We start from the raw sequence: 25,355 nt of genomic DNA on the forward strand, positions 1-25,355 counted from the left end.
CCAAGCTCTTTGATGCTCAAGGTCGCAGTAGGGGACATCGAGATTGTGTGTATGGCTTTATTTTGTGCAGATCACGCCATTGTGTATCTCACATAGAGACTTCTCTTCTCCAGCGAATAGTAGCAGCGTGACTACTCTCATGATCCTCAATTCCATGAAATGGTGCGCCTCCGCCACTGTCGGGGACACAGCATCTATGCCATGTAGTATGGAGCTCTGCTCGTGACGCTAGCATGTTGTTGCGGCATTCTTTGGTCGGATCCACTTTGGCAGTGACGTTGGAGTTTACGTGACGTGTAATTTTGTGATTGTGTACTTCCGCGGGGTAGGGACGCTGGCTCCTTTGACGCTGACTAACATCAAAATGCCTCCTGCCGATGTGTAACTCACAAATCAATCACTGGCCTTGATATCGCCCAAGACCGCTCAAAAAACGCCAGTGCGCTGTTGTTGCAACTCCCAAGCAAGCACCGTGGAAATGGGGCGGGGTTTGAGCGCGTGTGTGGTGGGGGTAGGGAAAGGCATTCGCAGGGGCCTGAACCTGTGCGCATGTGGGGAGGGGAGGGAAGGCGTTCGCAGGGGCCTGAACCTGGGGCAGATAGTTCTAGTCATCGAAAGGATTTACAGCACTGCAGAAACATCGCTTCGGGTCAGGGGCGCGTGGGCGGCATGGTGTCATGGACAGACACACCCTGACGGACAGACCCGCCCTCGTGGACAGACCCACCGTCGTCGCGGCCAAGTCTGGGGGAGGTTTCACGATTCTTTCCAAGGACAGAGGACATGGACGCTGCCGGCTGGATGATGTGCGGGTAGTAGGCAAACACACGCCGCATGCGGGTAGGCACAAGCACCTTGGGGCAAGCGGCGAGGGAGGAGCTGCCGCTGCTGTGGCGGGTGCGGACTGCAGTTTGGCGTTTGGCGCGGCGGCTCTCTCGATTGTTGTGGGTGCGAGGCTCAGTCAATGCCAGCGGCACGGCAGCTGCCGGTGACTTCCGGCATGGGCCGGATGGCCCCATTTTCTGGCTGGACCGCCAGCGCTTGCACTCCCTGTCTGACTACGGACGCGACGTGATGCGCTCCATTTCGGGCTGGGCGGCGGCGGAGCTGCCAAAGCGAGAAGGGGGGGGGGGGGGGAGGGAAGGGAGGGAGCGAGGGACTGGGTTGGGGAGGGGAGGGGATGGGGAGGAGGGTTTGCAGGATTAGGAAGGGTGCTGAGGGCGGCACACGTACATGAAGGGAGGTACGCGAATGGGGTCGGGCGTGTGCAGGCTAAGGGGCACGGCCCGTGAGGCCTGGAGGCCAAAGCCGGAAGGTCCAAGAAAGACGGGGCTGGGGGGTTACGGGGGCGCAGGGTGGGGCTGGTGAGGCGACCCTGCGACGTCAGGACAGACGGCCTGGTGCATCGCCTTGCCGTGCGGGCCTGGGCGCGGGTGTGGCACGGGTGCGGTACTGCGTTCGAAGCTCGCAGCCACAGTCTCTCCCGCTCACTCAGCACACACTTGCATGCACCTCCTCAACGTTGCGCAGAGTGCAACACCCTAAATGCTCCCGCACTCCTGCGCACCCCCGCGCTCTTGCTGTGACGCAGGTATCTCAAGGACATGGGGAAGCACTGGCAGCCAGCCGACCTGCTCCCAGACAGCTCCTCACCAGATTTCTTTGACCAGGTGGGGGAGGGGATTAAAGGTTTTGGTATTGCGCAAATACCAAGCAGCGCGGCATTCGGAATTAAACACCTAGATGCTGGGAGGCATGCCCATGCATGGGAATGTGGGGCGGGGGTGCCGGCGCGGAAGGGTGTGTGTCAGGGCCTCGCGTGCGCTGCTCTCGGGGCGGTGGTGAGGCGAGCACATGGCGACGCGGGCGCAGGTGGGGGGTCCGGGAGGGCGCGGTGCAGGGTGCAGCGGGTTAGGGAGCACGGGGGCTTCATGCTTGCAGCGATGCACAACGCTCCAACTTGAAGCACCGAGCGAATTACGCGTGGGACTAGATGCCGTGCACCCACTCCTTCCCTCTCCCGTGCCCTTGGCCCCAGCCCTGGCCCCCTGTGGCAAGCAAAACCCACCACAGACACAAGGTGTACACACACAAAAGTAACACTTTTGCGGTGTGTGTGAAGGGGCCAATGACCTTGTAAACTGCCTGTCACGCGTGTGGGGACAGCGTGACAAGCCAAGTGTTTTGGTAATTTTTTAGGGCGTCTACTTTCCTAGTGCACGGGTTGGCATTGGGGTGACTTTAATATCCAATGCCCACCAGGGGGCGCAGCCCCCCCACCTCGTACGGGTTTTTCCCATTATGCGTGCCTGCGTGCCTGCGTGCCCCTGCAAACTATGGATATCATATACTACGTACTTGATCCTGGGGACCACCAATACTTGGACTGTCACGCCCGGTTTGCGCTCTAATCTTTTCTTCATCCTGTCATTAATAAAACACACTTTAAGTAACCTAATACTGTTGAGCTGTATACATCGTAACACAATATAAACGCCCCCAGCTCTTGAGTGAGTTACCATCCCCCCCCCCCCCCACACACACATAAGTAACTCTGGCGTCGTCTGGGCGGGCTTTCGTTTCGTTTTTTAACACACACACACACACACACATACACACACACACACACACACACACACACACACACACACACACACACACACACACACACACCACCTAACCGAGGGGGGTGAATCGGTTAGGTCACACACACACACACACACACACACACACACACACACACCACCTAACCGAGGGGGGTGAACACACACACACACACACACACACACACATGCACGCACGCACGCACACCACATGGCATGCACACTCAAGCGTCTTTCCTTCGCTTGTGCTCTCGGGCACATACACGCACAACCCTTTCATCTTGTGCTTTCCATACACACGCATACACCTCAGCCGCCAAACGAACCTTTACGCGTCAACGAACCACCAGGCCGCTGACCCAGCCGCGTCTGCAGCTCAGGCTGTAGCGCACTGTTAACTGCTGATTCGGCGCCAGCGAGCGCGCCAGCCGCCATGCTGCTGCTGCTACTGCTCATGCCTGTCACGCTAGCCGGCAGCTTGGGGGACGCTGGCGGCAACGGGCCCAACACGGTCGGCAGAAGCAGAGGCGCAGAGGCGCTCTCATAGCTGTTTGACGGCAGTGCGCCGGCCCCCGTTGGGGCCAGCGAGGACACCGCGGCTACTGCCTGCCTGCTGCGCCGCTGCTCTGTCCTTGCCAGCCGCGTACGTGTGGGGCTACCTGTCAGCGCCCCCATGCCACTGCTTGGCAAAAGCTGCCGGCCGCTACTGCCGCTGATGAGGCCACGCCCCAGGTCCTCACCGACGACACAGCTGGCTCCGGAACAGTTGCCGGCAATGCCACCGGTGCTCGTGCTAGCGATCAAAACACTTGCCGGCAGCCGGATTAATTTCTCGCTGCTGGTGCCGGTGGCACCGCCACCAAACCTACTGCTGCCGGCGGCGCCTCCACCACCACCGCCGCTGTAGCTGGCACGGGGCGACCGTGAGATAGCTGAAAAGAAGGGCAGGCTCCCGCTCTGCTGCCACTCATCGCCCCGCCGCGCATCCGCGCCGCTGCTGCCCTGCGGGCCGTCACCGTTGATGCCGTCATACAGAAAGATAATACCTCCGTACCCACGAGGGCTTGGAGCCACCGCCGCAGCTCCAGCCGCCGTTTCCGGCACGCTAGCCCCGCCGCCGTACCCGCTGCTGCTACTGGGCGTGGCCATGTCCTCGCCGCCGCCAGTGCCAATACTGCCAGTGCCACCGCCACCTGCGCCGCCGCCACACCAACCACCGGACCGCATTGCTCCCTGTTGCCGCGCCTTCGGGCTGCTGCATGCAGGCATGACAGTGGCGCCACTGGCTGCGAGCCCTCTGGACCCGCCTGCGCTGCTGGGGGACTGAAGCATCGGCGGCGGTGTCGGCAGCAATAGTCCCGCGGTTGAGGCGGCATCAGAAGCGGCCACCTGCTGGACGTGCGGTAGGCTGAGGGCTGCCGGGCGCGCCATGGAATACCGCGTATGCTGCTGGTGCTGAGATCTTGGTAACGGCGAGTTCGCAGCTGCCGTATCCACTGCAGCGCCGCTGTCGATGCCAGGGGCATGCGCCGCTGATGCGTGCCCATCCGCCGTCATTGCTACTGCAGCTGTTGCTGCTATGGCGGTGGGCATGCGTGCCCGTCTAAAGCTGCCGCCACCACTGCTGGCGGCACTGCTAACAGCCGCGTGAGGCGGGAAGGCCGCCGGCGAGTGGTGTGCTGGCTGAGCAGGTGACTCCACCGCGTCAGCCGAAGTGCCGTCAAAGGACTGACAGGCAGGCCGCAGGAAGCGCCGCAACTGAGGGGAGGCGGGCACCGGGTAAGGTTCGACGCCGCCACCGCCTCCGCCGTCGGGCACCTGGTCCTCGCTGCTGGTAATGGAGCGAAAGGCCGCGCCGCCGCAGCGACTGCTGCTGCGCTGTGACATTGTGGGCATCCGCAGCCGAGCACCGCCAAGCGTGCTGCGAGAGCTGATTGCCGCTGCTGCGGGCGCATCCAGACCAGCGCTGCTGCCGTCTGCTGTGTTGCTAATTGAGGCGAAAAGAACATCGGCAGAGTGGGGGCCCCCGGTGCCGACGTCGGCGGAGTATGCGCTCATGCCTCCTGCAGAGGCCCGGAAGAAGCCAGGGGGCCCCGCTGGACCCTGCAGCTGTTGCTGGTCGACACCTGTGGCCACGCCGCCGGCATCGTTGGTGACGGCATTCGTGCCTGCACCGCTGCCGCTGGCTTCAGCGGCCTCGGCAGCCAGTGCGCCATAGCCGCTCCGGAGGAAGGAGAACAGGGGCCGGCTGGAACTGCGGCGGAGCACCTCCGTTGCGCCGTCATCACCTCCGAGCGCGGCGGCGGCGGCGGAAAGGCCAGCAGCGGCGGCTGACGCGCCGAAACTCGCACTGGCAGTCGGCTTGCGGTGGAGCTGCTGCTGCTGCTGCTGCCGGAAGGCGTCGGGTGGGGGCAAAGGGAAGGTTCTTCGACCGCCTGGCGAGCTGGGAGCGGTGGCGGCGGCGGGGACGTGCCCCACACCCGCCGCTGCTGCTGACGCTACCCCCGCCGCCGCCCCGCGCGACAGGCGCCCTGACTGACATGGACTGAGTTTGGGCTGAAATATGACATGCGCAGATCCGGTTGAAGAGGGACCCGAGGCAGCTGCGGTCGCGTGTGAGAGCGCCATGCAGGTCGCCGCGTCGCCCTCCTCCCTCTCGTACGTGCCACCCAGCTCTGCAGGTGCCGTGCTTGCCTCCTCCATGCCTTGCATCTGGTACTTGCGCACCGACACCGCCACCGCAATGCCATCATCAAAGTCCACCGCGTGGAGGCGTGGGCTGGGCTCAGGGGGGTCCGGCGGGCTGTCTGCCTGGTAGGAGTGCAGGGCACTGAACGGAACTCCGGCGGGGAAGATCCGGGGGGATGACACGCCCAGCATTTCACGCGCCTCCACACGCCGCCGCTGTTCCATTTCCCTTGCCAGCACCTAGCAACAAGGGATATGAAACAGCATGTCCGCGGATGAGCGGGGAAGTGACGACGGGTGTACGAGATGGAATCCCCGTGTTGACGCTTGCGTAGCAGCGCCATGTGCGTGCACACCGCCGCACACTTCTCCTACCGCGCGGCCCCTGGCTGTCGCATACGCACCGTTTGGTTAAGGGCCCTCAAGTCCTTGATACTGCGTGCCCTGTTGTCCAACGCTGCATTTAGCACATCCAGCGCCCGTGACTCGGGACCCTGCAGCGTGTGTCAACGGGCGTAGCCCGCCGACTTTGGGTTTCCGCAAAATTGGCAAGCTCGACGTGCGGCGCGGGTCCATGGCACGCGATAGGGGCTCATAGCGCAACGTAGCCATCGTTTCATGGCTGGAAACCCAGGCGCCTCAGAATGGCGAATGCCTACCTGAATGACGCCGATGTGCCGTGACACGTCGCTGCTGTTGCTGTTACTGGCCGCTCCTGTTGAACCATCTCCTTCGCCTCTGCCGTTGTGAAGTCGGATGCGAACTAGCGTGTCCATTGGCGAATGCCGCCGACCGCTGCTGCCCTTCTGAAGGTAGGTACCCCGCGTATGGTGTTGATATCAAAGGTAAAAACCTCAGGTTGTTGTATACATTTCACTTAAGCAGTGGTTGTTGGGAAGTAAGCACCGCCTGTCAATGGCCTATGAAGTCTGGACGGTCAACGCTCCTACGCGTATCCAAAAGTTTGCATCTTTCTATAAAGTCACTGTAGAGACAATGACTCTTTTGTAAGGACATTGAACCGGCCCTATAGTAAATGCGCTGTCAATCGTGATACGATTTTGGAGTCCTCACTCAAGCCCCTCCGCAATGGCCGCACAGGTGATCCTCACTGGTTGGCCGCAGCCCAACATCCGCAGTAGAGGGCTTTTCGCGCGACGTCCGAGTCCTAACTGTCGCTGAGTCGGACGGCGAGCGCCCGCGCCCGCGCTCGTCCACCCCGCGAAGGTGTGGCCACGCTCATGCCGGGCACATGGTGGGAATTTGCGGGCTTGCTGAAACCTCAGGCCATATAGGGGCCGAAACATCCCGGCTTCGGCAAACTAAGTGGCCGGAGTCGGGGGGCTTCGGTAATTCAGGTGGCCGAAGCGCCCCGACTCCGGCATCCGGGATGGCCTAGTCCGCGGGCTGAATTGCCGGACCGCTGCACGCAGAAGGTTTCTCCCTTGGTGCCGGGCCCTTCGGTTCCCAGTTGCAAATTTTTCACCACAAGCATCAACTTCAGATGCTGCGCTGCCCATGGGCCCTTCGGGTGGCTCCATAGGACGGCACCACCGCGGCGGAGCCCCTCGCACGGTTACGTGACTCGTCAGGACTCTCAACATCTATCACATTACACGCTGCATGCTTCAGTGACTAGCGGTGATGGCAACAACTATCAAGTCCTTCCTTCGCCCGGCACGCACTTGCAAGCACTGTAAGCAGTGAGCGTCCTCAAGGCGCTGCGCGCAGCGCAACAACCGCCTTGGCGCCAACAGCCAAGCCCACGTCAACTCTTTCTTTTAAGGAATACCCGCAGTTGGGGTTGTTGTCGACTAGCCGTGGTCGACAGCATCAACCGTCGTCGTCATCGCTCCCGCCTTGCCCCTGCGCTGCGGCTGATGACCCATACACCGCCCGCACGTGCTCGTGTGGGTACCGCCTGCCACACACCTCGCACGGCTTGAGCCGCCACTCCTCTTCCTCGTCCTCCTCCACCTCGCCACCCTGTGCGGGCCAGTGCGGTACATACGTGTTGAGGCAAGTCGGCATAATCACTAACCACTTCATTTCCCCCGACCACCACACGCCATGGCAACGTGTGGGTAACCCGTACACACGTGCCGTACACAGCTCGGGCAGCAAGCGGGCGGCACGCGGGCATGGGGTACAAGGCCAGCAGGCGATCAGGACCTCGCTCACCTCCTCGTTGTCTGAGGTTCCGCCGCGCCTCCGCTGTGCCCCCGCAGGCCTCCGCGGTGGCCCCGAATGCCCGGATCGCAGCACTCGCAACCGCTCCAGGTATGATGACACCTGTCAGAGTGGGGCGAAGGCAGGGTCTTTGCGCTGCAGCTGCCACCCAGATACATGCCACAAAGGTGTAGAGTTAACCACGGCCCGTTTAACACAGGCACCTACATTGGCCGCCGAGTGCAGAAGTGAGTCACCCAAGTCACCCAGAAAACCAGATCCACGCCCGTGCGGTTCAGCTGTGCCCCTCAGCCGCGCCCGCCCCACCTCCTCTTCCACAAGCCCGCCGGGCGGCCCAAACTGTGACAGCGGCGCTCTCCCCACTACCGCCCCGCCTCGGAAGCAAACCAAGCCTGCACGTCGAGAGCAACAGCGACGTCAGATGCGTCGGCCTTCGGCACTCGACTTGCGCGGGCTGAACTGCCCTGGCAATGCCCTGTGCCTGTGCAGACGCTATCTGCCTGCGTCTGCGGATGCGCTGCGTCGTCACATGCGCATGCCACGTGTCCCAACGCACCTCACGGGCCAGTATGCCACCATATCACCCAGTGCAAGCCGGCCGATGCCGGCCCCAGCCCGTTGCTCCCTTTCCAGGGCCCCCTCTTCCATTCTCCATGCACGGCTACGCCTATCCCGTTTTTCCCTCCACGCTGACTCACCTGGCAGCCCCGTGTCCCCCAGCCGTAGCTGCGCCGCCAGCGGGTCGCCGCGGCCGCCGCCCCGCAGCGCCGCCCTGCCGAAGAACGTGCCGCGGTGCCGGTGTGCCAACACCGCCAGGTACTCGTCCAGCAGCGCGCCCGCCTGCAGCATGCCCGGTACAGTCATGGTTGTTGCAAGTTAGGTGTAGGAATCAGCCATCTTCTCCCTTGCTCTTAGCGTCAGCACACCCGCCGCCACCGCCGCCGCCGCCGCCACAAAGCAAAGCCACTCAGCTGCGCACCTCATGCCCTGGAATGGCCACGTGGACAACCGCCGGCCCCTGCACGCCCTCCACCGTGGCCTGAAAGCGGAGATGCAGGAGGTTGTGCCACGAAGAGACAAGAAGTTTTGTTGGTGATGGGCAGCGATGAAGACCAGGCCAGGCTAAACTGGCCGCGCTACAGGGGAACACACGGCACATCGTGGCAATACGAAGGCCGCAGCAGTGTGACCTCCCTGCTGGTTGCCAGCAGACCGAGCAGCCCTGCTTCAGCATCAACCGCATCTCTACCCAACACCACATCCATAGGACAGTAACCAGACACGCACCAGTAACTTGGCCCCCGGCACGTCGTTCAGCTGGCCGTACCCCTGGCTGCTCGCCACCTGCCGCTCCGCCGCCTGCCGCTGCAGCTCCTGCAGACGCCGCGCACGCAGGTCAACCAGTTCTGTGGGCCGCATCGCAAGCAGCAGAAGTACGAGGAGGATCAGGAGCAAGTGCTTGTTTTGCCCCAAGCCCCAACACACATGCCGGCCCATGATCGGATACAATAGGGGGGCCCACGCACACGGGCGGCCGTGTCGGTGGCACGGCGCGTACCCCGCGGCAGGCCCCTGGCGCGTTTGGACTGCTGTGAGGCCGCTGGAAATACCGCATGATTACGCTTCCACCCAGGACTGCGCAATCTTCATGCTTCCGCAGTTCCATGAGGTTTGGCGCCGGCCTACGCACCTGGGTCGTCCTCGTCGTCATCCGTCAGCTCTAGGGGGCTTCCCTCGCCCTGCTGCCCAGGCTGCGCTGGCGGCGGCGGGCCCGGCAGCACCTGCCCCGTCAGTTTCAGGCGCGCCATGGTGGGATCCACTTCCAACAAGGCGTTGCGAAGCCTCTCCGCTCGCCGGAAGTTCTTCAGGTCCTCCGCGCAGCAGCCCGCCAACGTGGGGTCGTCCGCTAGGTCGGAGGGGTCCGGGAGCCCGTACCGTGCCGCGTCCGCGGCATCGCGCCCGCTTAAGCTACTTGTTTGGGGCTCATTAGTGATACCATTCTCGGTGCCAGCGCAGCACGCGCTTGCACTGGCCATTACAGATTTCAAGTAGCGTTGGCGTGCGTGCCTAGTATGCGTTTATTTGAGCAAACCCTTAGAAATGAAACACATTTACATCAGAGATGCTGGCTGAGTTAATGGGCCGTGCTGCGCAGCCCAATTGCATTTCATTTGGTTCGTGCTGCCCACTTCCAGGCCACCGGTAGCACCAGTCTGGTTCGTATTAAGTGTGCGTATACACATTACATATAAATATGGCTCAACGCACTGACAAACGGCTCAGGCGCGTAGCAAAGGACTTTAAGCGGCAAACTTTTTGACAACGGTACACCTCCCGGCGCAATGCTGCGACATGTAATTACGTGCTGCATCGTGGCGTTGTTGCAAGCACTTAGCGGCGGCATTAACAGCAAGCTATGCGCGTCAGCCGCGCATATGGCGCTGTTCAAGCCCGAAGACTTTGTCATAGTCATCAACACTGACCAGCAGCGCTTCAAACTGGCATTGGCGAGTCGTCCGCTAAGGTACGGCCTCCCGGTCCGGGAGTCCGGTCAGCCTGGCGCCATCGAAGATGTACTCACTTCCAGTCGTCCGCGCCACACCGTGCAGGGTCGGCATACGCACGTACATCGCGCTTGACGACGCAACGCGTGCCGAAGAGCTGAACGTGCGGGGCAATGCGCATAACGAGACGTATGCCTTCTTCCCCAACAGGTTTGTATGGACTAGAGCCTGTAGCACGCAAGCCCCTTCCACGAACCAGCCGTCTTCCCTCCTTCCCCGCCCCAATGGAAGCTGCAATCCACCTACCGTTGCCCCCATACAGACACAAGTGTTGCACATAGCTAACACAGCCGTTCGCACGGGTGCCGTCATGTCTGCATTACGTAGGAACACCAGCGGCCCGGATGCCAACAAGCCTGGCGACACGCGCTGGCAGGCGGCTCCCTTCATGGCGCACCGGCACTACGGCCCAACCTACAAGTGGATGCTGCTAGGGGACGACGACACGCTCTGGTTCATGCTGGGTGCGTGCCGAAGGACCGCGCAAGGCCGCGATGGGGGCGGGCGGGGGGTAGCTTGTGCACATCGGGACGGGGCGTGCGTAGCCCCGTCCCATCCTCCCAAAGCACGCCCACCCCAACTCACCCACTTCACCTCTCACCTCCACCCCCTCATCTCACACCAACAGGCATCAAGCGGCTGCTTCACGGCTACGACCCCGCGCTGCCCTACGCCATCAGCGACCACCTGGGCGACCACAACCCCCGCGGCTTCTTCGTGCCATCGCCCTTCGCCGCTGTGTGCAGCCCCTGCCATTGGCCCGACACGCTGCAAGCCAGGCGGAAGGAGCAGCTGCTGGAGCGCGGGCCGGCCTACATAACACCAGCGGAGGCGGCGGGATGGGACCCGACCGAGTTGGATGGGTGGGGCTGGGGCCGGCTGCGGCCGGCGCTGGTCAACGGCACTGGTGAGGAGGCAGCGGCTGCAGGTGATGCTGCTGGCGCAGCCGGCAGGAGCGCGGTGCCGGGGCGCTTGGGTGGGCGTCGGAGGCGGCGGCGGCAGTGGGCGGGCGGCGCGGGGCGGTCGCTGCTGGATGATCAGGAATCGGAGGAGCAGATGGGGAGCCCTCCCGACGCCGGCGTCCGCGTCAGCCAGCTGCTAAAGAGCGGGGCGGGGCAGGGCCGGGGGCAGGGGCCGGCGCAGCCGCAGGGCCAAGGACAGGGACAGAGCCAGAGCCACGGCCAGGGCCATGCCGCGGGGCCGGGGCGGCTGCCGTGGCCTACCGTGGCTCGGCTGCTGCAGCAGTGGCAGCGGCAGGGCTCACCAAAGCTGGCGCCTGCCAACGTGTCAGCGCTGCTACCTCTCGCGTACTACGGCCCAGTCGCAACCGTTGCGGGATCTGGATCTGGTGCAGCGGCTGGCACCGCCGCCAAGCCGCCTCACCCGCCTCGGCAGCCGCTGCCTACAGACAACCCCATCCCGCCGCCGGGCTGCCCCTGCCGCCCGGCTGGCGGCTGCCTGCACCGCGCGCGGCTGTGCCGCGGCACCGGCCGCGGGCAGGAGCTGTGCGGGCGGTCGCTTGTGTTCAAGTCGGGCGGCTTCAGAGGCAACAGCACCTGGTGCCGCCACAGCTGGGCGCACGGCGGGGCGGGGGTGGTGCTGAGCCTGGGCTTGCTGCAGGCCACCACAGGCGGCCCGGTGGAGGAGTGCGCGCGGAGCACGCACGTGCACTCGTGCGACATGAATTTGGCCATGTGCCTCATGCGCGCCCCGGCGCCGCCTGCCGGCACCAGCGCAAGCGGCGCCGCTGGCGGTAGCACTAGCAGTGGCAGCGGTACTGGCAGTAGCAGCGGCGGTAGCAGTGGAGCAGGGGAGGGCGGCGGGGGCGGCGGGGGCTTCATGTTCACGCACCCGGGCAACGCGGTGTTGCAGGGCGGCAGCTGGGCTGACCCCCGCTACATGGTGTTTGACAACCCCGTTTACTCCAAGGTGAGGGGGTGAGAGGGCGAGGGCGAGGGCTAGGATTGGGGCGTGGGCCGCTTGGCGGAGGTGTTGTTGGCAGACGGCCGGGTGCAAGGCATGGCGGCGTTAGTTGATGACACGGGGCGCGCATTTGATCTTGGTGTCCAACTGTACTCATGAGACCCCGACCCACCATCCATTTCCAACAGGTTGTGCACGACCCGCTTGCCTTTGTCGCCGGCCGTGTCAAGTGTGGCAAGGAAGCGCGTGAGATCGCGGCCGCGGCGGCAGCGGCTGTCGCTGACAGCACCGCCGATGCGGAAGACGAGGATGGGGAGAAGGGCGACGGCGAGGGCAAGGGAGCCGCGCGCAAGCAGGCGCGGCGGCAGCTAGTAAGGGACAGCCAGGCTGACCAGAGCGAGGACGAGGGCGAGAGCGGAAGCGGCGGCAGCAGCGGCGAAGGGGCTGACAGCGCCAATAGCGGTGTTCATGGAGTCACGCCAATGGCGCAGCAGCTGCGCGGTGTGAAGCAACACTACAGCGAGTTGGTGTGGTCCATGGACGGCGGTGGCGCCGGCAGCAGCAGCCGCGGCAGCGGAGGCCGCGGCGGCGCGGACAGCGGCGACGAGGATCAGGCGATATGTGAGTGGCTGGTACGGCACGCCGTGTCCGTGCACATGCACGGCCGCAGTTATACGTCGTACGACGATGCGGCAGCCGCAATGAGTCACGTGGCGCGGTCGCACCAGAAGGCCATGCGTGTGCTGTGGGAGCGGCAGCAGCAGCAACAGAAGCAGCGGGCGATTGGAGGCCGGCTGTAGCTCATTTTGCGCATCCGAACACGTGGAGGGCTGGCGTGCGTTTGTTGTTCTCGTGGCTGTACATGTGTACGGGAGGGGTATTGATGCGGACACTGAGTAGTGATGCATCGTTCGTATTCATGTGCCACTGCAAGTAGTGGTCTACCTCGACAAGGTACTGGTTATCGATGATTGCCGTGTGACTGTAGTGTGGGAGAGCTGTATGTGGTAGTGGGGGGCTGACAACGTGGGCGGACGGTACTGCCAAGTATGCCTAGCAGAGCCGGCGGATGCAATGCGACTGGGGGTTCTTGAACTGCACGGACGACGAATAAACGCATGTGCAATACACACCGGGGGCCACAGACAACGCGAGCACCAAGGATACGTGAACAACACATAAGACTTGGTTGTGAATGGAACGCCCTGGGGTGCATGACAAAGGAGTGCCGTGTAGATGGACGGTATCAAGGAGCACTTCAAAGCACTTCTGCTGGGTGGTTGCGCGCGGCGTGTCTATGCGTGCGCAGCCACTTGCATGAGGACGGCGCTCCTTGGAGCCCCTGACTCCTGGATACTTCGTATCAAAGATCACGTAAGAGGCGAAGGAAAGGCGCAAAGAACGGCCGTGTATGCACGCAACATGTGTGTGTGTGTGTGTGTGTGTCTGTGTGTGTGTGTGTGTGTGTGTGTGTGTGTGTGTGTGTGTGTGTGTGTGTGTGTGTGTGTGTGTGTGTGTGTGTGTGTGATTGAGTGGCAGTGACCGCGGTGTGGTGGTGGCCCGTAACCATGTTGCGACGGCTGCTACATGTAAAGCAAGGCTAACTGTTGACAAAGCGGCATAGCGCTCTGACCTAGCGCTCTGCCGCTCTCAAAGGAAAGCGGAGAAAGCCTTACAAGCCGCCCCCCCCGCCACCCGAAGGAGTTGCTGCAAGCCCTTGACCATCCAGCTGCCAGAGTCCGTACACACGTGTGCCTGAAACATGTGCCCGAGGCCCGCCCACGGTACAAACACTCTCTTACGCCAGAAGGCACCACTGTCCCACGGATGGCAGCAAAGACCTATCGCTAACGATGGCGGTTGTAACTCTACGGGATGGGAAGCGAGAACTGCGAAAAGTCCGCCGGCTCAGCAGCGCCTCTTTCTCGCGGCGAGCGCGTAACCGCGAGTATGCTAACCGACCTTAACGACGGTTGGCGGGAAGTCGCATGCAGTCAGATTTTCATCATGGAAATCCCGCCCTACAAAACGGGTTGCTAGTTACTTCACCTGGCGGTGTGCATACGCGTGCGCTTTGCAGCACTCGATGATGCTCGATATGCCTGGTCTGCAGTGAAGACGGGTCGAACTGCCTGCACGCGAGGCCGTCGAGGCTAGCCTCGAATGCAATGATACGATATGCTGGAGCGATTATGGCGGCTAGGAGCAACGCGGTGCTCGTGATTCTGCTTACGCTGGCGCCCTTCGCGGCATGCATCGGTAGGTTCTTTCTCGGGCCCTGTGAGGTGGGTTACGTCCATGGTGCATGATACATCTTTCGTTAGAACATTAATGGGAACGGGGCCTCGAAGCACGCCTGTATGCTAACTGCTTTGCGTGGCGCGCTTTCGGCTGGGCGAGGCCTCCTCGCACCTGAAATGCCGGCAGGGTCCTTGAACAAAAGTACCAAGCTCTGTAGGATAGACAAGCGATGCGCGGGGTCCTGGTTGCTATGCATTTCGCGCTGCAAAGCGGGCCTCCTATGCTTGACGAGCTCGGCTCCGCCACTCCTCTGCCCGTCACCGAATGCTCCCGCTTCCCCGGTTTTTGACACCCCACATATACATGCCTCGTCCAACGCTCAACCCAACCTGCAGACGTGAAGCTGGTCAATGATTTTGCCCCGGCGGATGCGGCAGTAGTGTATGAGGGGCGTGTGGAAGTCACGAGCCCCACCTCCGGCCAGATCTGCAGGCACGTGCTGGTGTGTGTGTTTGACAGACCAGACCTGCCACAACCCACATCGAGCGCGCGGCACTGGCATGCGACATGGCGCCTCCGACAAGCGTTAGTTCACCATCTATTGTGACGCTCTTTACACACCTGCTCCGCTGACGCATCAGTGCTTGCATAAGGCAAATACAATCCCATGCCGCCCCCATCACCCACCTGTCACCGAGCCTATGCACCGCTCCTGCAGCTCACTGTTTGACGACCGCGATGCTTCAGTCATCTGCCGACAGCTGGGCCTACCTACTGCCTGTACGTGAACGGGCTGTGTGGCTGGATGGGCTGGACTGGGCTTGACACCGCTAGGGGTTTCTGGTGCCTGCTGATCCACGGTGGCGCCGGGCAATCGACTGCCTGCTAACCCAGATGACTCCGCAAGTCTGCTTGCGTCTTGAGCGTCCTACGCATGTATGACTGCGTTGCGAGAGCGCCTGAATTTCATGCTGCTGGCCGCATAGCACTGAGCCCACTCAATGCACTGACCTGCGTGCCACAGCCGCCACGGCTGTGTTTGAAGCATGGCGTGTGTACGGCAAGGAGGGGCCGTGGGCCGGGGGCGCGGCGGCCTCCGACGCAGACATACTGGTATGTGCCACGTGCTGCATGATTGGATTTGTGTGGGGATCAGGTTGACACAGGTTGCTGATGTGGGTCGGCCTTCCTCATCACCCGGTGCCGCTGCTTCAAATCCCGCTCGGCCCATTCCGTCCCCGACAGGCGTATCTCAACACCAACTACCCGCCCATCACCTTGGCCCGCCTGCGCTGCCGCGGCCGTGAGACCAGCCTGGACTCGTGCACCCTGGACACAGCTGAGAGCGGCGGAGACGGCGCCGCAGCGGTGGCGCTGTGCAACCGAGCGCAGGCAGTCGGCGTGCGCTGCTACCCCGGTGGGTTGCCCTTCTGGGGCTTTCTCACTTTGGTGTTGTGTTTATATGTGGGGCCTTTGGTTTGCTTGAGACACTCGACTGGTTGCGAGATTTGACCCCTGCTGCGCTTGAATCTTGGGCGGCATCAAAGGGCTATGGTTGCATTGGCGTGCCTGCTCAGTATCCTCGACTCACCACCCTGCCGCCTCCGCAGCCGACTACACCCTGCGCCTTGTGAACAACGGCAACAGCGGTTTCGGCGTGACGGAGGGCCGAGTGGAGGTGTGGCTCTACCACGGGTGAGCGTGCTGCAGCCCTGCCCAGGGCTTCCCTGCCGTACTCATCATCTCAATCCTTGCTAGTGTACCGTTTTCCAACCAGCTTGTTGCATCCCAACATCACGTCTGCTAACCGGACACCACGCCGCTGCCTCGCTTTGCGCGCAACCAGGTGGGGCCCAGTCGGCTCCAAGTCCTTTGACACGTCGGACGCAGCCGTCGTCTGCCGGCAGCTGGGCCTGCCCTCCGGCGGTACGTGGGCGCGTGCGCGACCATTTCATGCCCCGCACACTTCACTGGACAATCATGAGCCAGATGCAGAGCACCACACCTGATACGTACACTCGCCGGGCTGCTAAATCGCGGACATGTCATTCAACCAACAAACGTACAGGGGCCACCGTCCTGACCGGCGCCGCCGCCGCTGCACGTTACGGCAGCCCGACCGCCTCCACGGCCACAGTGCTCATTGACGGCCTGCAGTGCACTGGCGATGAGGCCAGCGTCGCCGCCTGCGACCGCAGCGTCAGCGCCGCCGACCTCGCCGCCGCCGCTTCGGCCGCGGCCGCCGCCGCTGCGGCGGGCGCAGCGCCTCGGCCGGCGTTTGTGGGTGTGCAGTGCCGCGAGCCGGAGTACGCGGCGCGCCTTGTGGACGGAGAGCACCCCTCGGAGGGCCGCCTGGGTGCGTCGTGCGTGCGGGTGGTTGCTAGGGTGCACTGGGGATGCATAATTTCTTGGCGGCCTTCAGCGACAGTGGTTATGTAGGCGCTCTTAGCGGGCTGTATACTGCGCCTTTGGTTTTGGTTAAGTTCCTTCACGCGCAACTATCTTCACGTGCTTGCGTTACGCAGAGCTCTACAAGGGCGGCATGTGGGGTTCTGTGTGCGCTTCCGGAATCGACACATCGGTGAGCTCGTTTCGTCAGGAGCTGCAATGAAGCTGGGCTCCCCGCCTCCACCGAACCACACACCCCTCTCCTACCTTTCAATCCGTATTGCACAGGCCCTGCTCACCGCCTGTCGTCAGCTGGGATTCTTCACCTCCCCTGACCTGGGTGCGTGTGTACCGTCTGCGTGCATGTCCATGTGCGTGTGCCACCAAGTCAGGGCCGCCCAGAATGCGATGCGCTTACACACGCAGTGACGCGCCTGGACACCTCCCCCATCTTCACGCGAACCCCACGCACACCCTCGTATTCCAGGTCCAACGGTCCAGACCCTGTCTGCCAGCGGCCTTGATGTGCCCGCCGCCACCCCACCGCTGGTGGCTGGCGGCCTGGCCTCCTGCCCCGCCGGCGCCACGAGCCTTTCCCAGTGGTACGAGCATAGGCTTCAGCAGAATAGTTTTCATGCTGTTACTGTGCGTGCCTTCGCCCCGTACAAATGTACAATGGCATTACGGCATGCACAGCATGCGCCTCGCTTTCTCGCCCCGCCTGACCTGCGCTTGCCCTCTCGCTCTGTTCCCGCTTTGCAGCCGCGCCTCGCTCCCCAACGGCGCCGCCGGCGACCCCACCGCCACTTGCGCTAACGGCTCCGCCCCCTCGGACTCCGCCGCTGTGCTGCGCTGCTACGCCGTGCCCCCATTGCTGGCGTCCGACGTGGAGCCCCGGGCCCTCTGTGCCGACCCCTGGTCCACCGCTGCCGGCCTGGCGCCTAGTGCTGCGGGGGCCACGGCGCTGCTGGTCGGCGAGTTTGATGACCTCTCCGCCGGCGCTGCCACGCGCGCCCAGGTACTTGCTTCGTGTGCGTGTGCGCGAGTGTGTGCGTCCAGTGTATCTGCCTTCCTTCACCTGCGTTGGCGCCTTACCACTACGCACCTGCAACAAGCTCCCGAACGTAATGTGTACAGGATGCACTGCTGCTGAGCTATGGCGCCGACGGCCGGCTGCTAGGGCACGCCGCGTTCGGGCGCCCCTGGGCATCATCGTTCGGGTCTGAGGCCGACATCGACTTTGGCGTGCTGCCCGCTGCACCCGGCGCTCTCCTGCTTGCGGACGTGACTGGTGACGGCCGAGATGACCTGGTGGCGCTGACCAGCGACGCCGTGCTGGTGAGTGAGCAGTGGGGGTGCGGTCGAGGTTCCCACGAACGCAACAGGACCGACTGGCAGCAGGCACGGGCTTTCACGGACATGCACAGCGGACATGCCCGCTGTGCAAGCGCAGCTTCAGGTTGGGCCTATTCATTTATTTGGCTGGACATTCTTGGACATATCGGTCGATAACTTTTTATCTGTTCCTAATTCCTGAGCTGTTCGCACCGACAGTTGCGAGTTCCATTCCGGTTCCGACGTAGAAGTGCTGTCGCTAGCCATAAGCTGTTATCAACGCAACAAGGATTATGAATACCTGATACCACAGGACGGTTTGGCCCAAAACTCGTCGCGTGGCTCACCGGAACTGGAGGGCAAGCTCTCGCTCGATCATTCTTCTCACTGTGGTTACGGCAGCAGTTAGTGACGTAATAGAGTTTCATGAAGGACTCCCAGCGGTGTTCCACAACCGACGAGGCAGCCAGGATGCACGGTCGCGGAGACAGATACGCGTGGCAATTCCCCTTTCTCGTAATGCAAGGCCAATGCGCAGCTCCATGTAAGCTTACGCAGTGAGCTGGCTGCGCGGGCTTGGCCTCGTTCGTCCGGCTCGTTGACACGCCCTGGTGCTCCTTTTCGCAGGTCGCCGTTGCCAGCGGAGCTCGCTCCTTCGCCCCGCTTGCCACCTGGTTGCTTCCCAATGGCGCAGGGGGAGCCGCATCCGGCGCGGGATCTATATCTTCTTCATCCACGGCCACCACCGCGCCAGCGGCCACTGGAAGTGGCCTTGGCGGTGCCGACACCATCGACACGAGCAACACCACCAGTCGCTCCTACCTGTGAGCCTTTGCCACTTTGCGTATTCATGTCTATCCGGTTGCTTGCTGACCGCAACAGAAACCTCGCTTGCTTCTGAACATCAGCACTAAAGCCTTCCTACCACACAGGTTCATCGACGTCACTGGGGACAATGCAGCAGACATGGTTAGTGACTGGATCAGCCGCCGCCGCTGCATGCGTGTGGGATGGAATGCATGCTCCGCCCGAGTTTGCCGCCCTGCTGCTACCAATGGCATGTCTCTTCTCTCCCTGACGCTGAACCCGGGCTTTCACGTATCTGCGCAGGTTGTGTTTGATGCAGACACTCTGCGCGTGTCCTACTACCCATCCAACATGGTCAACGAGCTGCAGGACGGTGAGCCTGCAGTGAAGCTGTCAGTGCTGCTGTCCCACCTCCCTCACACCATGTGTTTCCCTCGCTCGCACGGCGAGTGAGCACTCCTCGTTGCTCCTCCCCTCGCCCTCGTCCTTCACAGACACGGACGGCGGCGGAATCACTTGGTTTGAGCTGTCGACTGTGCCGGCTCGGTGGGTACGGCAGCCACGCACGGGCTGTGCAGCGACAGCCCCACGCACTTGACTCTTGAGGCAAACATGAATTCGACTAGCAGCTCATTCGATGAACTTTGCTTGTGCTCGCATCTGGCCCCCTCGCCCTTTCTCCAGCTGCGTCTCCCTGGGCGAGGACTGTTTCTTCGTGGCGGGCGACTTCAACGGCGACGGGCTGAACGACTGGGCGCTGGTGAGCGCGCGCATGCGTGTGTGTATGCGCAACGTGTGCGCAAATGGAGCTTCTGCATGACACCGGATGTGCATGTGGGGGTCGCGATGTTGAGATGCCTCTTGCGGCAGTGGTCTCCTTCCACAATACACACACGCTCACCCGGTGCCCCTGGGTTCTGGCTGCCTCCTGACAGGTATACCGGGACCGCTTCACCGCCGGCCCCGCGTCCAGTGCCAGCTCCACTGCCGCCGCCTCCGGCCCCCAGGAAGTGTTCCTCACGCTGGTCGGCACCTCGCCGCCCAGCCCCCTCACCTGGCATCTGGCCGCCCCTGCATCCTTCCCGCGCGGCGCCTGCAGCAGCCCCTGGGCCGTGCTGCTGGGCCGCTTCAGCGGCGGCGGCGCGGACTCAGAGCCACAGGTGGGTTGGCATGCTTTAATATCTCTGTGTGTTCGTAATGCAGGGACGGCTTGAATGCAAGGGGATTAAAGGCGGCGTGGGGCAACACGCAACTGCCTTGTCCGCCACCTGCGTAACCTCGCCCGTTCGGTAGATAGGTATCCTGATGATGTCTCCTTCAACACCAGCTCACACGCTGCCGCCTTGCACTCGCAGGTGGCCTGTGCCAGCTCCGCCGATGCGCACGTGTACGTGGCTGGGTACGAGCGCGCGTGGGGCGTGCTGCCCGGCCCTCCCACCCTGATTGCCGTACGCGACGTGGATCTGGACGGCCGGGACGACCTGCTCGTCCTAACTGCTGACGGCTCGTACTACCTGACCTCGACCGGATCCGGATTCCGCCCGCCAGTCAGCACGGCGGCGTACGGCAGCGCCGCCACCGGCAGTGTGCCGCTGGCCGCCGCCCTGGCGCTTGGCCAGACTGACCAGAGTGAGTCTGCATTACAGTTGTTCATGCGAAAGGAAGGCACAAGGAGCCTGGTGTGTGTCTGCCACTGGTTGCGTGTGGCACTGCAGGTTAAACCGTTGCGTTTCTACCTGTCATGCGAATGCCCTTCACATCCGTACAACACACCAACACGCAACCGCTTAGAAGCCATCCCGCATGTCCATATCTCATCCGCTCTGCAGCCAGTGCCAAGGTGCTGGCTGCGCCGGCCCCAATCGCCGCCGCCCCCGTGGAAGCCCGCTGCGGCGCGCCCTCTCGCCTGGTGGTCTACTACTCCAACCGCCGCCTCGACCCCACCCCCGGCTGTAGCAGCGCCGGCAGCAGCACCACTGCCACCGCAGGCAGCAGTAGCAGCAGCAGCAGCAGCGCCGCGGCTGCTACAGCCGACCAGCAGCAGCAGCAGGTGCTGCAGCGGCTGGCGGGCTCGGGGGCCAGCCACGTCATCTTCTCGCGGCTGCGGCCGAATGCGGACGGCCTGAATGTGACACTGGCGGCGCCGCGTGACCGGCCCGTGCTCGCGAATCTGGCCAGGTGGGTGGCGCGGTGGCAGTCAACTCAACGAAGCTTGAAGTAACCTAGATGGGTTCAGAGAGGGGCTGGCGGCCGCTTGCGGTGTCTGCTGGGGGGGGGGTCCCTAAGCCTGTCTATGCTACAGTATCGCATCGCTCTGCACCGGCATTTGCAGCATGTATCCACTCCGCGCTGCGCCTCTCGCCCACAGGTCGTTGCGGCGCCTGAGCCCTGGCGTCAAGGTGCTGGCAGCCATCGGTGGAGAAGACAGCGGCAGCGGTAGCAGCGGCCCGGAAGATGCCGCGGCGTTTGCTCGGCTGGTTCGCAACCCGCAGTCCATCGAGCGCTTCGCGGCTGCTGCGGCGGCGTTCGTGCAGTCGTACGGTCTCGATGGGCTGGAACTCAACTGGCCGGGTCTCACAGAGGAGCAGGTACGTGTGTGTCTTTACTCGGAGGCGCAGGGTCGAACGGTCGGTGTGCATGTGTGGTGCATGTGCGTGTGTAATACTTAACTTGCTGCTGGCAGGACGCGCAATGACCAGGCACATGCGTATTTCGTCTATTGGGCCTCTTTGGGACCTCTGAGCAACACCCGGCCCCCCTCTGCCGCTGCTGCAGGTGCCCGGCTATGCCAGCCTCGTCCAGGCGCTGTCCTTCTCCCTGCGCCGCCTCAGCACCAACACCAACACCAGCGCAGCTAGCGGGGCGCCGCTGCTGCTCGCGTTGGCGCTGTCGCCCGCTTCGTCTCCCCAGCTGGCGCTGCCCTGGTACCTGCTGGCGCCGTACGTTGACCTCTTCAACTTCCAGGCCTTCGACATGGGTGGCGACGAGGTGCTGGGCGCCACGCCGTACATTGAGACGCCGCTGTACGACTGTACGGAGGCGTACGGCCTGAGCGTCAACAGCCTGGTTGATCAGGTGCGAGTTGGGTGCATGGCAGGCCGTATGTGGATCCTGTGGGTCCTTTCCCCCTATGCGGCACGCCGTCTGGCTTGTGCTGACACGTGCCCCCGACGCCCCATGACTGAGCCATCGCTTTGCGCGACCTTGACCCGGCGTGTCGCAGCTGCTGGCGGCGGGTGTGCCGCCCCAGCGCCTCAACCTGATTGCCTCCGCTCTGGCCCGGACCTACGTGCTGGACGGAGACGGCGCGGTTGGCGGTGGGTGGCGGGATGCGTGTTGTTGGGATGGCGGAATGGTCGGCAAGCCCTCGGCGCTGCTAAAACACAGACTGCTAGAAGTGCATTGAGGTTGTTGTGTACACTGCCGCTAGCGCTGACGTGTCATCCGCGTGCGTGTGCTTGCAGGTCCCGGCTCACCCGGCCCCTGCCTGGGCGCCGAGGGCCTTCTCGACCAGGCCGAGCTGCGGTTGCTACTGCCGGCCGGCGGCAGTGCGGGCAGTGGCAGTAGCAGCAGCGGCAGCGCCGGCGGCGCCCGGCTTGCCCCCGCTGCGGCTGCTGTGTACTCACCGTACAGCTATGGCGGCGGCAGCCAGTGGGCCCACTGGGAGGATGCATACACGCTGGGCAGCAAGGTGCGGTCAAACCATGCCATGACCTCCGTCGCTGCGCTGGCACACCCGCACAGGCACACACATACGTGCGCAGACGCAAAAGCACACACCTGCCTCACACACGCACACCCGCATTTGCACATAGGCAGGCATCCATGCGAACGCCCTACTCCTCATGCAAACTGCACGCACAGGCCTGCTTCGCTCGCATCCATTGCCTGGGCGGCCTGGGGCTGTGGGACGCGGACGGCGACTCATTCGGGCAGCTGCTGGGCGCGCTGGGCTCCGCGGCGGCCGCCGACCCCGCCTCCTGCGTTGACTTCACGCCCCCCTCCTGCCCCAACACGGGTGCGCTCTTGCGGGCTTGCCTGCGCGTGTGGGCCAACATGTGGGGCAGAGATTGTGCGGGCCAGGCATAGTGATGGGTACAGTGCAATGGGTTTGGGGCTGAGCAGGGTCTCCTGGGCGTTCGCGTGCCCCGCAATAGTGTTCGTCTCAGCCTCCGCCTGCCGCCTGCCTGCTGCCTGTGCCGCCGCGTGCCTGCAGCCTCGGCCTCCGGCACCACGGACCTGGGTGCCCCCGACCTGGTGGCCACTCTGGGAGACACCGAGTACAGCCTGTTCCAGGTGCGGGGGTTGGGGGTTAACTCTGAACCAATTCTGTAAGGAAACAGAAGCGCTGCATGGGGGTTGGGGGGTGGGGGTGTATGCCCGAGCCCAACGCGTAAGTCCCAACATCATCAGCGGGCGGGGGAGATGCGAGCGGGCAGGCCGGCGGTCGGTTGGATAGTACAAGACTCGTAAGGCGGTCGGATGCAGGCATGCTCTGAGGCATGCTGCGTGACAAGAATGTTGGACCGGAGTGGTCAAAGCGCTGGCATCGTGACCCCCTCCCCGACTCCACCGCATGCCCGTAACCATGTATAAGCCAATGCATCGGCTCCAGTGCGCGCGCGCCCGCCCTGCACCCGCCCGCACCCGCCCGCACCCGCAGGTGCGCAAGACCTTTGACGACGCCCGCGCCCACTGCGCGGCGTTTGGCGACGGCGGCGACCTGGCGGCGGTGACCAGTGCCGCGGAGGCGGGCGCCGTGTATGGGCTGCTGGCGGGCTGGGCGGCTAGCGGCCAGCTGGGGGCGGAGGACCTGTGGAGCGGCCGGGACGTGGCGATGTGGCTGGGCGGCAGCGACGCAGGTGGGCAGCAGGGTTGGCCGGACCTGTGGGCTATCGGGTGGGGGTGGCTTGCTTTGGAATCGGCTGCTGATGAGCGGACTGCCGTTGCTGTTGCAAGGTTGAGGCACGGACCCTTGCTGTCTCCTGTACGGCAACACTTTGTTGTGTTGGATGTGCTCAAGATATTCCATACCATTACACAAAGGCTGGTATCCTTTTGTTCGCGCTCTCGGCTCCTCGCAGCTCAAGAAGGCCGCTTCGTGTGGCTGTCCCGCGCTGGTGCCGACCTCACCTACACCGCCTGGGCGGCCGGGCAGCCCGACGGCAGGTGGGCGCCGGCAGGGTTGGGTCCACCATTCCCACGAGAAAGCGGGGTGTTGCAGCATGATGTCCCGACCGGAGAACAGGCGTCACGATATGATGGTGCGGCTCGTTTCTGAGCTGGTTCCCAGGATATCCTCAGGTCACCAAATGAAGGGAACGGCCCGGCTCCCAACCTCTCGTCCGTTCTATCTCTACTCACGCGCACACGCATGCAGGTTCGGCGGCGAGGACTGCCTGGGTGCGGTGGTGCGTCTGGCCGGCGGCAGTGGCGCGGGGCTGCGGCAGGTGGTGTCGCCCGCGGCGCAGTGGTACGACCTCGGCTGCACCACGGCACTGCCCTTCGTGTGCGCACGTAAGTCAGGAGGTGAAAGCGGCGGCGGGCTCCGGAGCTCAGTTCCAGTGACCATCCCGATCACCGCTGCCTCTGCATCCGCACTTTTAACGTGAACGCCATGCCATACCTGCCTTCCGATGCTGGATAGCGTGTGATGCTTACTGAGATGCCACGTGCGTGGACATACAGGTCCGCGCAGCGTGACGGAGGGCAGCGGCCTGACCGCGGCCGCCACGGCTGCAGCCGGCGGCTACCGGCGCGTGTCCGCCGGCCCCACCGCCTCGCTATTGGTGTTTCCCCCGTCGGCGGCAGCAGGCAGTGACGGAGGACAGCAGCCGATGATGATGACTATGGCCGAGGGCCAGAAGCTGTGCCGTAGCCTGGGGGTGAGGTCCGAAAGCCACGGGGGCGCTGTTGGTAGATAATATGCAAATGCCTGCTTCCGTCTTTTCCCGTGCTATCCTTTCGTACGGCTGGAGTTTTGCAGACGTACCGTGCGTTTGCGCGGTGGAAAAACTTGGATGCGCGTTGTCAGCAGCGGCAACTTCACTGAATTGGTTATAACTCGAGACCCCAGGGCGCTTGCGCAATGTTGTCTCTTCCGCGCAGGCTGAGCTGCCCTCTCTGACGGACCCGCTGGTCCGGCAGCAGCTGCTGGGCAGCTTCTCCAGCGGCGGAAGCTACGGCACCCGCGCGGGCCTGCCGCCGTACATCTGGCTGGGCCTGAGGTCGTACGGCGATGGCGAGGTGGGATCAGGAAATGCGGAAGACGACGGGGAGCGGGGACAGTGTCAACCTGCATGTAGGGACAGTGTCGACCTGCCGTACATGCAGAGCCGTTCATTTACGGCGATATATGTGCGATGTTGACTACAGCTGCGCCTGTGTGTTTTGCCGCGCATGCATGCAGCTGTACTGGAGCGACGGCTCCCAGACCTCCGACGGGCTGCTGAACGCCTGGGAGCAGGGCGAGTTCGGGGAGGCGGCATGCGCGGTGTTGGTGCCGGGGCCGCAGTCCGCAAACGTCACGTTGCAGGTATGTATGGGGGGAAAAGTCACCAGTTCAATGGAGGCATCGTAAGGCCTTGCGTCAGGCGCGAATCCCTGTACATCGTGG

At 63.3% G+C, this 25,355-nt stretch overlaps 5 protein-coding genes across 7 annotated transcripts in view; 3 read left to right on the forward strand and 2 right to left on the reverse strand.

Moving 5' to 3' along the window:
- The first annotated feature begins 728 nt into the window (after positions 1-728).
- CHLRE_10g458183v5 (uncharacterized protein) lies at positions 729-2,260 on the forward strand. The gene is made up of 3 exons (XM_043067101.1): positions 729-1,115; positions 1,592-1,670; positions 2,074-2,260. Exons 1-3 carry the CDS (start codon positions 835-837, stop codon positions 2,098-2,100), a joined length of 387 nt encoding a protein of 128 aa, XP_042920498.1. The 5' UTR covers positions 729-834; the 3' UTR covers positions 2,101-2,260.
- A 72-nt stretch (positions 2,261-2,332) lies between these two features.
- On the reverse strand, positions 2,333-6,298 carry CHLRE_10g458216v5 (uncharacterized protein). The gene is made up of 3 exons (XM_043067102.1): positions 5,951-6,298; positions 5,696-5,785; positions 2,333-5,531 (listed from the first exon to the last, which is right to left on the reverse strand). Exons 1-3 carry the CDS (start codon positions 6,065-6,067, stop codon positions 2,913-2,915), a joined length of 2,826 nt encoding a protein of 941 aa, XP_042920499.1. The 5' UTR covers positions 6,068-6,298; the 3' UTR covers positions 2,333-2,912.
- Positions 6,299-6,752: 454 nt separating this feature from the next.
- CHLRE_10g458250v5 (uncharacterized protein) lies at positions 6,753-9,588 on the reverse strand. Its single transcript, XM_043067103.1, has 7 exons — positions 9,172-9,588; positions 8,769-8,887; positions 8,461-8,520; positions 8,180-8,321; positions 7,788-7,873; positions 7,473-7,583; positions 6,753-7,277 (listed from the first exon to the last, which is right to left on the reverse strand). Exons 1-7 carry the CDS (start codon positions 9,515-9,517, stop codon positions 7,125-7,127), a joined length of 1,017 nt encoding a protein of 338 aa, XP_042920500.1. The 5' UTR covers positions 9,518-9,588; the 3' UTR covers positions 6,753-7,124.
- A 150-nt stretch (positions 9,589-9,738) lies between these two features.
- On the forward strand, positions 9,739-13,573 carry CHLRE_10g458300v5 (uncharacterized protein). Its single transcript, XM_043067104.1, has 5 exons — positions 9,739-10,005; positions 10,091-10,195; positions 10,373-10,509; positions 10,674-11,974; positions 12,157-13,573. Exons 1-5 carry the CDS (start codon positions 9,917-9,919, stop codon positions 12,766-12,768), a joined length of 2,244 nt encoding a protein of 747 aa, XP_042920501.1. The 5' UTR covers positions 9,739-9,916; the 3' UTR covers positions 12,769-13,573.
- Positions 13,574-13,998: 425 nt separating this feature from the next.
- Positions 13,999-25,355, forward strand: part of CHLRE_10g458350v5 (uncharacterized protein) — a 59,292-nt gene continuing 47,935 nt past the window's right edge. For 2 of the 3 annotated variants that reach the window (XM_043067105.1, XM_043067106.1), the window contains exons 1-34: positions 13,999-14,227; positions 14,605-14,701; positions 14,928-14,989; positions 15,234-15,322; positions 15,455-15,626; positions 15,820-15,904; positions 16,056-16,135; positions 16,278-16,565; positions 16,735-16,790; positions 16,886-16,937; positions 17,085-17,199; positions 17,360-17,615; positions 17,735-17,935; positions 18,459-18,476; positions 18,560-18,756; positions 18,865-18,901; positions 19,043-19,112; positions 19,234-19,285; positions 19,424-19,499; positions 19,675-19,899; positions 20,095-20,368; positions 20,569-20,917; positions 21,108-21,327; positions 21,515-21,814; positions 21,963-22,056; positions 22,204-22,430; positions 22,604-22,757; positions 22,956-23,035; positions 23,403-23,601; positions 23,824-23,908; positions 24,120-24,256; positions 24,428-24,624; positions 24,848-24,985; positions 25,149-25,274. In XM_043067105.1, the coding sequence (XP_042920504.1) occupies positions 14,137-14,227; positions 14,605-14,701; positions 14,928-14,989; positions 15,234-15,322; positions 15,455-15,626; positions 15,820-15,904; positions 16,056-16,135; positions 16,278-16,565; positions 16,735-16,790; positions 16,886-16,937; positions 17,085-17,199; positions 17,360-17,615; positions 17,735-17,935; positions 18,459-18,476; positions 18,560-18,756; positions 18,865-18,901; positions 19,043-19,112; positions 19,234-19,285; positions 19,424-19,499; positions 19,675-19,899; positions 20,095-20,368; positions 20,569-20,917; positions 21,108-21,327; positions 21,515-21,814; positions 21,963-22,056; positions 22,204-22,430; positions 22,604-22,757; positions 22,956-23,035; positions 23,403-23,601; positions 23,824-23,908; positions 24,120-24,256; positions 24,428-24,624; positions 24,848-24,985; positions 25,149-25,274 (4,899 nt within the window). In that variant the 5' untranslated portion in view covers positions 13,999-14,136. The remainder of the gene's footprint in view (positions 14,228-14,604; positions 14,702-14,927; positions 14,990-15,233; positions 15,323-15,454; positions 15,627-15,819; positions 15,905-16,055; positions 16,136-16,277; positions 16,566-16,734; positions 16,791-16,885; positions 16,938-17,084; positions 17,200-17,359; positions 17,616-17,734; positions 17,936-18,458; positions 18,477-18,559; positions 18,757-18,864; positions 18,902-19,042; positions 19,113-19,233; positions 19,286-19,423; positions 19,500-19,674; positions 19,900-20,094; positions 20,369-20,568; positions 20,918-21,107; positions 21,328-21,514; positions 21,815-21,962; positions 22,057-22,203; positions 22,431-22,603; positions 22,758-22,955; positions 23,036-23,402; positions 23,602-23,823; positions 23,909-24,119; positions 24,257-24,427; positions 24,625-24,847; positions 24,986-25,148; positions 25,275-25,355) is intronic. The other variant, XM_043067107.1, reaches the window with a different exon arrangement.

Source organism: Chlamydomonas reinhardtii, chromosome 10 (assembly GCF_000002595.2).
Source record: "Chlamydomonas reinhardtii strain CC-503 cw92 mt+ chromosome 10, whole genome shotgun sequence".
NCBI classification, from domain to species: Eukaryota; Viridiplantae; Chlorophyta; class Chlorophyceae; order Chlamydomonadales; family Chlamydomonadaceae; genus Chlamydomonas; species Chlamydomonas reinhardtii.

What these genes read in the sequence shown, in the direction of transcription:
- CHLRE_10g458183v5 (XM_043067101.1), top strand. Translation starts at nt 835, where the DNA reads ATGCGGGTAGGCACAAGCACCTTGGGGCAAGCGGCGAGGGAGGAGCTG. An exon ending in GCGGCGGCGGAGCTGCCAAA is followed by an intron (nt 1,116 to 1,591) that starts GCGAGAAGGGGG and finishes GCTGTGACGCAG; the next exon opens with GTATCTCAAGGACATGGGGA. An exon ending in CACCAGATTTCTTTGACCAG is followed by an intron (nt 1,671 to 2,073) that starts GTGGGGGAGGGG and finishes AACCCACCACAG; the next exon opens with ACACAAGGTGTACACACACA.
- CHLRE_10g458216v5 (XM_043067102.1), bottom strand. Translation starts at nt 6,067, where the DNA reads ATGGACACGCTAGTTCGCATCCGACTTCACAACGGCAGAGGCGAAGGA. An exon ending in GGCACATCGGCGTCATTCAG is followed by an intron (nt 5,786 to 5,950) that starts GTAGGCATTCGC and finishes CACACGCTGCAG; the next exon opens with GGTCCCGAGTCACGGGCGCT. An exon ending in TGAGGGCCCTTAACCAAACG is followed by an intron (nt 5,532 to 5,695) that starts GTGCGTATGCGA and finishes CCTTGTTGCTAG; the next exon opens with GTGCTGGCAAGGGAAATGGA.
- CHLRE_10g458250v5 (XM_043067103.1), bottom strand. Translation starts at nt 9,517, where the DNA reads ATGGCCAGTGCAAGCGCGTGCTGCGCTGGCACCGAGAATGGTATCACT. An exon ending in TGACGACGAGGACGACCCAG is followed by an intron (nt 8,888 to 9,171) that starts GTGCGTAGGCCG and finishes TGCGGCCCACAG; the next exon opens with AACTGGTTGACCTGCGTGCG. An exon ending in GGGGGACACGGGGCTGCCAG is followed by an intron (nt 7,874 to 8,179) that starts GTGAGTCAGCGT and finishes CTCGACGTGCAG; the next exon opens with GCTTGGTTTGCTTCCGAGGC.
- CHLRE_10g458300v5 (XM_043067104.1), top strand. Translation starts at nt 9,917, where the DNA reads ATGGCGCTGTTCAAGCCCGAAGACTTTGTCATAGTCATCAACACTGAC. An exon ending in TTGGCGAGTCGTCCGCTAAG is followed by an intron (nt 10,006 to 10,090) that starts GTACGGCCTCCC and finishes CACACCGTGCAG; the next exon opens with GGTCGGCATACGCACGTACA. An exon ending in TATGCCTTCTTCCCCAACAG is followed by an intron (nt 10,196 to 10,372) that starts GTTTGTATGGAC and finishes TGCATTACGTAG; the next exon opens with GAACACCAGCGGCCCGGATG.